Source organism: Plectropomus leopardus, chromosome 17 (assembly GCF_026936395.1).
Source record: "Plectropomus leopardus strain MGB_pleo_1.0 chromosome 17, ASM2693639v1, whole genome shotgun sequence".
Classification (NCBI taxonomy): Eukaryota; Metazoa; Chordata; class Actinopteri; order Perciformes; family Serranidae; genus Plectropomus; species Plectropomus leopardus.
Genome location: NC_142192.1, coordinates 22,693,004 through 22,705,090, shown reverse-complemented (window position 1 = coordinate 22,705,090; position 12,087 = coordinate 22,693,004). Strand labels below are relative to the sequence as shown.

Genomic DNA, 12,087 nt, shown 5'->3' with positions numbered 1-12,087 from the left:
TAAAAAATATAATTGCACGGTATAACAAATGCAGTGATATTGTGCAAGATAACACACTAATGGTCCTTCATTTTTCTCCCTGTAACACCATGAAACGACAATAACGAGCCATGCCCGAGTCTAAGCGATATTTCAATAAAAGGCAAGCTATATTTTTAATTGAAAATAAACGAATAAACACGTCTCGTGTTTTAATTTTTCGTCGCGATAATTTCCTATATTTTAGCAACTGTGTGCGATCTAATTTAATTTCACATTTTTACAACAATTCTAAATTAGCTTTCTATTAATTACAATTTAAATAGATTATTCAATATTATTTAGGTTTTATTTTGTACGATTTTTATTCTTCATTATTAATATTTTGTTACATAAAATATACGTCACATCTACGGAGCACGCGCGAGAAAAACGAACTGCATAGTCACGTGATGCTACTACGTCACATGTAAACCAGGGGCAAGATGGCGGCCGCCGGTGGAGAGCCTTCGACCGTTAATGTGTCGGATGAATTATTTCAAAACTTTTACACGGAGGTACGTCAAAATTGATGCGACTTGTGTGTTTCGAAAGTGTTGATCACCCTTCGAACAATCGGCTAAAGTCGGTTAACACGAAGGTTCTCGTGTTAATCGCCAATGAAGCCTCGCAGACTTGAGCATCGGCTAACGATAAGAAGCTAACGTTCACTGAGATGTTTTGTGAGCAGCTTTCGTTTTTCTGGTGGGACGATGACACCACCGACGATCGTCTGTGTTTACATGCTTCCGACAACAAGTCAGATTAATCTAAATCACACTTTGATTAAAAATACTTATTCCCTGTGCCCCGCATCCCCTTTACCTAGCATCTTTATCAATCACAGTGCAGTGTAACGTTAGCTGCGCTTTAACCAGCAACATCATATCGTGGATGTTTATTCTTGTCATGTTTCAACATTATAATGTAATTCAGATATTTACATCAGATGCCATATATATTTTATCAAAATATCGCTCTTTTTTTAGAAACCCGGAGGAAAACACAGGGTTTTTTGTTGTTGTCGTTTTTATTGTATTTGATTGATCTGCTTTACAACGGTTCCAGTGCAAAGTTGTTACAACATAAGCAATAAAATTATAACACACAATGAATATATTTTTTATAAAAAGATTTTTTTTGGGGGGGGGGTTCTTGTCTTGCCTTTAATGGACAGGACAGTTTAAGCGTGTGTGTGTGTGTGTGTGTGTGTGTGTGTGTGTGTGTGTTGGGGGGTGTATTTGTTTGTTGTATTACACAGTAGTAGTATATCAGGTGATAGTCTGACTGTCTGGCAGCTGGCTCCAGTCTTGTTATAGCTGTGAGCTGCCACTTGTTTTAACATATCCCGATGAAGACTGTGAGTTGAGATGCAAAGCCCATTTATTAGAGGTTTTATAATTTTGGCAAAGCAGTGTGTCTTGGTATTTTTTGTTTTTGTTATGATTTACTGATCACAAAGCAGAGTACAAATCTGATCTCTCCTTCTTTTTTTTGGTCTTATATGTCCTTTGATCTAGACATCACCTGTTATAAATGCATTTGTGAAATAGCACTCTCTAGACAATCTAGATGTTTGATGCGATGACAGTCACACACGTCTCTATTCTTATAATGCAAGAGAACTTGATTTTTTTTTCCTTTCAAAAAGAAATGTTGCTGCATAACAGGAACGACCCAAATTCATGCTGTACTCATACACTAGTAGAAAGTAATATTAGAATATCAAAGTGCACCTTCAAGTGGAAGTTGTTATTTGACTTTGGTTATATTTTGACAGTTTTCTTGTTCATTGTGTTTTTCTGACAGGTGAAGCAGATTGAGAAGAGAGACTCTGTGTTAACCTCCAAGCAGCAAATTGACAGATTACTCAGACCTGGATCGTCCTACTTCAATCTCAATCCCTTTGAGGTAAGTGGGCCACCAATTAAGTACTTTAAGTGTTCATTCTTGTATTAATTATTCTTTTGTATTTATTCAGTAAATGCAAAAAATACTGCTGGATAACAATCAAGTTACTAGACTCAAAGTAGATCTGATCAGTAGGCAGATAACCTCAAGTACTGATTTATAATGGCATGAAATGTGGAGTAAACAAGCATTACATCTTGAAATATATTAAAAATGTTGTTTTAAGTCTCTACTCTGTAAATTACTAACATGACTGATGTCTTTATATGTAAAATGGACAATAAATGTGAAGTTCATTTTTAACTTAATTGGTCAGACTTTCAGATTTCATTACCAGTGTTTCCTCTTACGTGCTGTTGCAACTGTGTGCATTTCTCAAAAATAAGAATCTGAGAAAAAAAGGGATTTGATCACAATCTCCATAGAATAATAAATCTGCTGTCCACAAACCTTCATTAGAGCCACCAGTACCCTCATAACGATTTCAATCCACTGTAATAAACGTCTCATATCGTCACTTTGGCTAAGACATCTGCGTAAGATAAACACACTCATCTTCACATCATTTTGCAGGTGCTGCAAATTGATCCCGAGGCAACAGATGACGAATTAAAGAAAAGATTTCGGGCGGTAAGCCAACAAAAGAAAAAGTGTGCACAAAATTCATTGGTCTTCACTGTGAAAACATGACAATGCTGTTGATGTAGTGATAGCGCCATCATGATTTTTTAATTCTTGATTCCTAATATTTGGTCTTTTTGACTGCCCAGTTGTCCATCTTGGTTCATCCGGACAAAAATCAGGATGATCCCGACAGAGCACAGAAAGCCTTTGAAGGTAAATTCCTTCCATCCCTGATTATGTTTATTTTGTAAACATGCATCAGCTGCTGTGAAACTGATGAACTCAGATCATGTTTGTGGTTTTGTGTGATGTTAACAAACACACTGAAATGCTGTCATATAAGTTTAATTTCACCTGAATGTCTCACTGGTGTAGCTGTGGACAAGGCATACAAACTCCTTCTGGAACCAGAACAAAGGAAGAGAGCCTTAGATGTGATCCATGCAGGACAGGAATATGTGGAGCATATCGTGAGTATCCAACACATTCCCTTACCGTTTAAACTTTCGAGGTATTTTCACTCCATGTAACTCAAATTTCCAGCTCTGTATTGCTTTGGTAAGATTTTATTTTCTGCCATTCTGTCCTCCCGACAGGTTAAGGAGAAAAGGAAACAGCTAAAGAAGGATGGGAAGCCGCAGTATGTGGAGGAGGATGACCCTGAAGTGGTAAGTAAAACTTATAGAAAAACTAACTGGGCCAGGACTAAAAGAAACAAAAAAGCTAATCATAAACTACAACATACTATACTATGATGTATTTGTGCCATTTGGACAACACAATATACTATGACATTTTTTATACGATTTTGGAAGACATGCTATACTGTGCCGTTTTGTTTCATAAGGCTAAAGTATAGTACAGGTAAGGCTATGGCAAAAAAATGTCAAAATAAGACATGTCCCAAAAACAGCTGAAAACACCTCTAAACAGTCTAAAATAACCTGCTGAGAAACGCCATTGCGAAGAAAGTTGCAAAAACAACCAAAAACACCATAATAATGCATGTTGAAAAAAGTGACTGAAAAGGCAAGGCTATAGTATGGCAAAAATGTCAGATTATGATATGTTTGAAAAACAGCTAAAAACATACAAAACAGCATAACATAGACTGCTTAGATACACCATAGCATAAAATTTTGCAAAAACATCCAAAAACATCATAATAATTTCATGTTGAAAAAATGACCGAAACAGCAAGGCTATAGTATGGAAAAATATCAAAATATTGTATCTCCCCAAAACAGCTGAAAACACCTCAACACAGCCTTAAATAACCTGCTGAGACACGCCAAAGCATAGCATTTTGCAAAAACAACCAAAAACGCCATAATAATGCATGTTGAAAAAATGACCGAAAAGGCAAGGCTATAGTATGGCAAAAATGTCAAAATATGACATGTCCCAAAAACAGCGGAAAACACCTCAAAACAGCAGTAATTAGCATGCCAAGACACACCATAGCATAGAATGTTGCTAAAATAGCAGAAAACATCATGAAAATGGATGTTGAAAAAATTATCAAAAAGGCAAGGCTATAGTATGGCAAAAATGTCAACATATGACATGTCCCAAAAACAGCTGAAAACACCTGAAACAGCACAAAATAGCGTGTCAAGACACACCATAGTATAGCATTTTGCAAAAACATCCAAAAACACCATAATAACGCATGTTGAAAAAAATGACCGAAAAGGAAAGGCTATAGTATGGCAAAAATGTCAAAATATGACATGTCCCAAAAACAGCTGAAAACACCTCAAAACAGCGTAAAATAGCGTGCCAACACACACCATAGCATAGAATGTTGCTAAAAAGTCCAAAAACGCCATAAAAATGGATGTTGAAAAAATGACCAAAAAGGCAAGGCTATAGTATGGCAAAAATGTCAAAATATGACATGTCCCAAAAACAGCTGAAAACACCTCAAAACAGCGTAAAATAGCGTGCCAACACACACCATAGCATAGAATGTTGCTAAAAAGTCCAAAAACGCCATAAAAATGCATGTTGAAAAACTGATCAAAAAGGCATGGCTATAGTATGGCAGAAATATCAAAATATGACATGTCCCAAAAACAGCTGAAAGCACCTCAAAACAGACTAAAATAACCTGCTGAGTAATGCCATAGCATAGAATGTTGTTGAAATGGCCAAAAACGCCATGAAAATGCATGTTGAAAAAATGACCAAAAAGGCAAGGCTATAGTATGGCAAAATTGTCAAAATATGACATGTCCTAAAAACAGCTGAAAACACCTGAAACAGCACAAAATAGTGTGTCAAGACACACCATAGCATAGCATTTTGCAAAAACATCCAAAAACACCATAATAACGCATGTTGAAAAAAATGACCGAAAAGGAAAGGCTATAGTATGGCAAAAATGTCAAAAAATGACATGTCCCAAAAACAGCTGAAAACACCCCAAAACAGCATAAAATAGTGTGCCAACACACACCATAGCATAGAATGTTGTTGAAATGGCCAAAAACGCCATAAAACTGCATGTTAAAAAAATGACCAAAAAGGCAAGGCTATAGTATGGCAAAAATGTCAAAATATGACACGTCCCAAAAACAGCTGAAAACACCTCAAAACAGCCTTAAATAACCTGCTGAGTCATGCCATAGCATAGAATGTTGAAATGGCCAAAAACGCCATAATAATGCATGTTGAAAAAATGACCAAAAAGGCAAGGCTATAGTATGGCAAAATTGTCAAAATATGACATGTCCCCAAAACAGCTGAAAACACCTCAAAACAGCAGTAATTAGCATGCCAAGACACACCATAGCATAGAATGTTGCTAAAATAGCAGAAAACATCATAAAAATGGATGTTGAAAAAATGATCAAAAAGGCAAGGCTATAGTATGGCAAAAATGTCAAAATATGCCATGTCCCAAAAACAGCTGAAAACACCTCAAACAGCACAAAATAGCGTGCCAAGACACACCATAGCATATAATTGTGCAAAAACATCCAAAAACACCAAAATACTGCACGTTGGAAAAAAATGACTAAAAAGGCAAGGCTATAGTATGGCAAAAATGTCAAAATATGACATGTCCCAAAAATAGCTAAAAACACCTCAAAATAGCATAAAATAGCATGCCAAGTCACACCATAGCATAGAATTTTGCAAAAACATACAAAAACAACAAAATACTGCATGTTGAAAAAAATGATTAGAAAGGCAAGGCTATAGTATGGCAAAAATGTCAAAATATGACGTCCCAAAAATAGCTAAAAACACCTCAAAATAGCATAAAATAGCGTGCCAAGTCACACCATAGCATAGAATTTTGCAAAAACATCCAAAAACACCAAAATACTGCATGTTGAAAAAAATGACTAAAAAGGCAAGGCTATAGTATGGCAAAAATGTCAAAATATGACATGTCCCAAAAATAGCTAAAAACACCTCAAAACAGACTTAAATAACCTGCTTAGAGACGCCATAGCATAGAATTTTGCAAAAACATCCAAAACAACAAAATACTGTATGTTGAAAAAAATGACTAAAAAGGCAAGGCTATAGTATGGCAAAAATGTCAAAATATGACATGTCCCAAAAATAGCTAAAAACACCTCAAAACAGACTTAAATAACCTGCTTAGAGACGCCATTGCATAGAATGTTGCAAAAACATCCAAAAACACCAAAATACTGCATGTTGAAAAAATGACTAAAAAGGCAAGGCTATAGTATGGCAAAAATGTCAAAATATGACATGTCCCAAAAATAGCTAAAAACACCTCAAAATAGCATAAAATAGCGTGCCAAGTCACACCATAGCATAGAATTTTGCAAAAACATACAAAAACAACAAAATACTGCATGTTGAAAAAAATGATTAGAAAGGCAAGGCTATAGTATGGCAAAAATGTCAAAATATGACGTCCCAAAAACAGCTAAAAACACCTCAAAATAGCATAAAATAGCGTGCCAAGTCACACCATAGCATAGAATTTTGCAAAAACATCCAAAAACACCAAAATACTGCATGTTGAAAAAAATGACTAAAAAGGCAAGGCTATAGTATGGCAAAAATGTCAAAATATGACATGTCCCAAAAATAGCTAAAAACACCTCAAAACAGACTTAAATAACCTGCTTAGAGACGCCATAGCATAGAATTTTGCAAAAACATCCAAAACAACAAAATACTGTATGTTGAAAAAAATGACTAAAAAGGCAAGGCTATAGTATGGCAAAAATGTCAAAATATGACATGTCCCAAAAATAGCTAAAAACACCTCAAAACAGACTTAAATAACCTGCTTAGAGACGCCATAGCATAGAATTTTGCAAAAACATCCAAAAACATCAAAATACTGCATGTTGAAAAAAAATGACTAAAAAGTCAAGGCTATAGTATGGCAAATTTGTCAAAATATGACATGTCCCAAAAATAGCTAAAAACACCTCAAAATGGCATAAAATAGCGTGCCAAGTCACACCATAGCATAGAATTTTGCAAAAACATCCCAAAACACCAAAATACTGCATGTTTTAAAAAATGAAAAAAGGCAAGGCTATAGTATGGCAAATTTGTCAAAATATGACATGTCCCAAAAATAGCTAAAAACACCTCAAAACAGACTTAAATAACCTGCTGAGACACGCCATAGCATAGAATTTTGCAAAAACATACAAAAACACCAAAATACTGCATGTTGAAAAAAATGACTAAAAAGGCAAGGCTATAGTATGGCAAAAATGTCAAAATATGACATGTCCCAAAAATAGCTAAAAACACCTCAAAATAGCATAAAATAGCGTGCCAAGTCACACCATAGCATAGAATTTTGCAAAACATCCAAAACAACAAAATACTGTATGTTGAAAAAATGACTAAAAAGGCAAGGCTATAGTATGGCAAAATGTCAAAATATGACATGTCCCAAAAATAGCTAAAAACACCTCAAAACAGACTTAAATAACCTGCTGAGACACGCCATAGCATAGAATTTTGCAAAAACATACAAAAAAACCAAAATACTGCATGTTGAAAAAAATGACTAAAAAGGCAAGGCTATAGTATGGCAAAAATGTCAAAATATGACATGTCCCAAAAATAGCTAAAAACACCTCAAAACAGACTTAAATAACCTGCTGAGACACGCCATAGCATAGAATTTTGCAAAAACATCCAAAACACCAAAATACTGTATGTTGAAAAAAATGACTAAAAAGGCAAGGCTATAGTATGGCAAAAATGTCAAAATATGACATGTCCCAAAAATAGCTAAAACACCTCAAAATAGCATAAAATAGCGTGCCAAGTCACACCATAGCATAGAATTTTGCAAAAACATCCAAAAACGCCATAATACTGCATGTTGAAAAAATGACTAAAAAGGCAAGGCTATAGTATGGCAAAAATGTCAAAATATGACATGTCCCAAAAATAGCTAAAAACACCTCAAAATAGCATAAAATAGCGTGCCAAGTCACACCATAGCATAGAATTTTGCAAAAACATCCAAAAACAATACTGCATGTTGAAAAAAAAGACTAAAAAGGCAAGGCTATAGTATGGCAAAAATGTCAAAATATGACATGTCCCAAAAATAGCTAAAAACACCTCAAAACAGACTTAAATAACCTGCTTAGAGACGCCATAGCATAGAATTTTGCAAAAACATCCAAAAACATCAAAATACTGCATGTTGAAAAAAAATGACTAAAAAGTCAAGGCTATAGTATGGCAAATTTGTCAAAATATGACATGTCCCAAAAATAGCTAAAAACACCTCAAAATGGCATAAAATAGCGTGCCAAGTCACACCATAGCATAGAATTTTGCAAAACATCCCAAAACACCAAAATACTGCATGTTGAAAAAATGACTAAAAAGGCAAGGCTATAGTATGGCAAATTTGTCAAAATATGACATGTCCCAAAAATAGCTAAAAACACCTCAAAACAGACTTAAATAACCTGCTGAGACACGCCATAGCATAGAATTTTGCAAAAACATCCAAAAACAACAAAATACTGCATGTTGAAAAAAATGACTAAAAAGGCAAGGCTATAGTATGGCAAAAATGTCAAAATATGACATGTCCCAAAAATAGCTAAAAACACCTCAAAATAGCATAAAATAGCGTGCCAAGTCACACCATAGCATAGAATTTTGCAAAAACATCCAAAACGCCATAATACTGCATGTTGAAAAATGACTAAAAAGGCAAGGCTATAGTATGGCAAAATGTCAAAATATGACATGTCCCAAAAATAGCTAAAAACACCTCAAAATAGCATAAAATAGCGTGCCAAGTCACACCATAGCATAGAATTTTGCAAAAACATCCAAAAACACCAAAATACTGCATGTTGAAAAAAATGACTAAAAAGGCAAGGCTATAGTATGGCAAAAATGTCAAAATGTGACATGTCCCAAAAATAGCTAAAACACCTCAAAACAGACTTAAATAACCTGCTGAGTCACAGCATAGCATAGACTTTTGCAAAAACAACCCAAAACACCAAAATTATGCATGTTGAAAAATGACTGAAAAGGCAAGGCTATAGTATGGCAAAAATGTCAAAATATGACATGTCCCAAAAATAGCTAAAAACACCTCAAAACAGACTTAAATAACCTGCTTAGAGACGCCATAGCATAGAATTTTGCAAAAACATCCAAAAACACCATAATAATGCATGTTGAAAAAAATGACTAAAAAGGCAAGGCTATAGTATGGCAAAAATGTCAAAATATGACATGTCCCAAAAACAGCTAAAACCACCTCAAAACACCCTAAAATAACATGCTGAGTCATGCCATAGCATAGAATGTTGCAAAAACAACCAAAAACGCCATAATAATGCATGTTGAAAAAATGACTGAAAAGGCAAGGCTATAGTATGGCAAAAATGTCAAAATATGACATGTCCCAAAAATAGCTAAAAACACCTCAAAATAGCATAAAATAGCGTGCCAAGTCACACCATAGCATAGAATTTTGCAAAAACATCCAAAAACACCATAATAATGCATGTTGAAAAAAATGACTAAAAAGGCAAGGCTATAGTATGGCAAAAATGTCAAAATATGACATGTCCCAAAAACAGCTGAAAACACCTCAAACAGCACAAAATAGCGTGCCAAGACACACCATAGCATATAATTGTGCAAAAACATCCAAAAACACCAAAATACTGCACGTTGAAAAAAATGACTAAAAAGGCAAGGCTATAGTATGGCAAAAATGTCAAAATATGACATGTCCCAAAAATAGCTAAAAACACCTCAAAACAGACTTAAATAACCTGCTTAGAGACGCCATCGCATAGAATTTTGCAAAACATCCAAAAAACAAAATACTGCATGTTGAAAAAATGACTAAAAAGGCAAGGCTATAGTATGGCAAAATGTCAAAATATGACATGTCCCAAAATAGCTAAAACACCTCAAAATAGCATAAAATAGCATGCCAAGTCACACCATAGCATAGAATTTTGCAAAAACATCCAAAAACACCAAAATACTGCATGTTGAAAAAATGACAAAAAAGGCAAGGCTATAGTATGGCAAAAATGTCAAAATATGACATGTCCCAAAAATAGCTAAAAACACCTCAAAATAGCATAAAATAGCATGCCAAGTCACACCATAGCATAGAATTTTGCAAAAACATCCAAAAACACCAAAATACTGCATGTTGAAAAAAATGACAAAAAAGGCAAGGCTATAGTATGGCAAAAATGTCAAAATATGACATGTCCCAAAAATAGCTAAAAACACCTCAAAACAGACTTAAATAACCTGCTGAGACACGCCATAGCATAGAATTTTGCAAAAACATCCAAAACACCAAAATACTGTATGTTGAAAAAAATGACTAAAAAGGCAAGGCTATAGTATGGCAAGAATGTCAAAATATGACATGTCCCAACAATAGCTAAAAACACCTCAAAATAGCATAAAATAGCGTGCCAAGTCACACCATAGCATAGAATTTTGCAAAAACATCCAAAAAGCATACATAATACTGCATGTTGAAAAAAATGACAAAAAAGGCAAGGCTATAGTATGGCAAAAATGTCAAAATATGACATGTCCCAAAAATAGCTAAAAACACCTCAAAACAGACTTAAATAACCTGCTGAGACACGCCATAGCATAGAATTTTGCAAAAACATCCAAAACACCAAAATACTGTATGTTGAAAAAAATGACTAAAAAGGCAAGGCTATAGTATGGCAAAAATGTCAAAATATGACATGTCCCAAAAATAGCTAAAAACACCTCAAAATAGCATAAAATAGCGTGCCAAGTCACACCATAGCATAGAATTTTGCAAAAACATCCAAAAACGCCATAATACTGCATGTTGAAAAAATGACAAAAAAGGCAAGGCTATAGTATGGCAAAAATGTCAAAATATGACATGTCCCAAAAATAGCTAAAAACACCTCAAAATAGCATAAAATAGCGTGCCAAGTCACACCATAGCATAGAATTTTGCAAAAACATCCAAAAACAATACTGCATGTTGAAAAAAATGACTAAAAAGGCAAGGCTATAGTATGGCAAAAATGTCAAAATATGACATGTCCCAAAAATAGCTAAAAACACCTCAAAACAGACTTAAATAACCTGCTTAGAGACGCCATAGCATAGAATTTTGCAAAAACATCCAAAAACATCAAAATACTGCATGTTGAAAAAAAATGACTAAAAAGTCAAGGCTATAGTATGGCAAATTTGTCAAAATATGACATGTCCCAAAAATAGCTAAAAACACCTCAAAATGGCATAAAATAGCGTGCCAAGTCACACCATAGCATAGAATTTTGCAAAAACATCCCAAAACACCAAAATACTGCATGTTGAAAAAAATGACTAAAAAGGCAAGGCTATAGTATGGCAAATTTGTCAAAATATGACATGTCCCAAAAATAGCTAAAAACACCTCAAAACAGACTTAAATAACCTGCTGAGACACGCCATAGCATAGAATTTTGCAAAAACACCCAAAACAACAAAATACTGCATGTTGAAAAAAATGACTAAAAAGGCAAGGCTATAGTATGGCAAAAATGTCAAAATATGACATGTCCCAAAAATAGCTAAAAACACCTCAAAATAGCATAAAATAGCGTGCCAAGTCACACCATAGCATAGAATTTTGCAAAAACATCCAAAAACGCCATAATACTGCATGTTGAAAAAATGACTAAAAAGGCAAGGCTATAGTATGGCAAAAATGTCAAAATATGACATGTCCCAAAAATAGCTAAAAACACCTCAAAATAGCATAAAATAGCGTGCCAAGTCACACCATAGCATAGAATTTTGCAAAAACATCCAAAAACACCAAAATACTGCATGTTGAAAAAAATGACTAAAAAGGCAAGGCTATAGTATGGCAAATTTGTCAAAATATGACATGTCCCAAAAATAGCTAAAAACACCTCAAAACAGACTTAAATAACCTGCTGAGTCACAGCATAGCATAGACTTTTGCAAAAACAACCCAAAACACCAAAATTATGCATGTTGAAAAATGACTGAAAA

At 34.5% G+C, this 12,087-nt stretch overlaps 1 protein-coding gene across 1 annotated transcript in view; it reads left to right on the top strand.

Moving 5' to 3' along the window:
- The first annotated feature begins 401 nt into the window (after positions 1-401).
- Positions 402-12,087, top strand: part of dnajc8 (DnaJ (Hsp40) homolog, subfamily C, member 8) — a 35,626-nt gene continuing 23,940 nt past the window's right edge. Inside the window, exons 1-6 of the mRNA XM_088090510.1 lie at positions 402-536; positions 1,828-1,929; positions 2,503-2,559; positions 2,700-2,766; positions 2,929-3,023; positions 3,150-3,221. Of these exons, the coding sequence (XP_087946636.1) occupies positions 465-536; positions 1,828-1,929; positions 2,503-2,559; positions 2,700-2,766; positions 2,929-3,023; positions 3,150-3,221 (465 nt within the window). The 5' untranslated portion in view covers positions 402-464. The remainder of the gene's footprint in view (positions 537-1,827; positions 1,930-2,502; positions 2,560-2,699; positions 2,767-2,928; positions 3,024-3,149; positions 3,222-12,087) is intronic.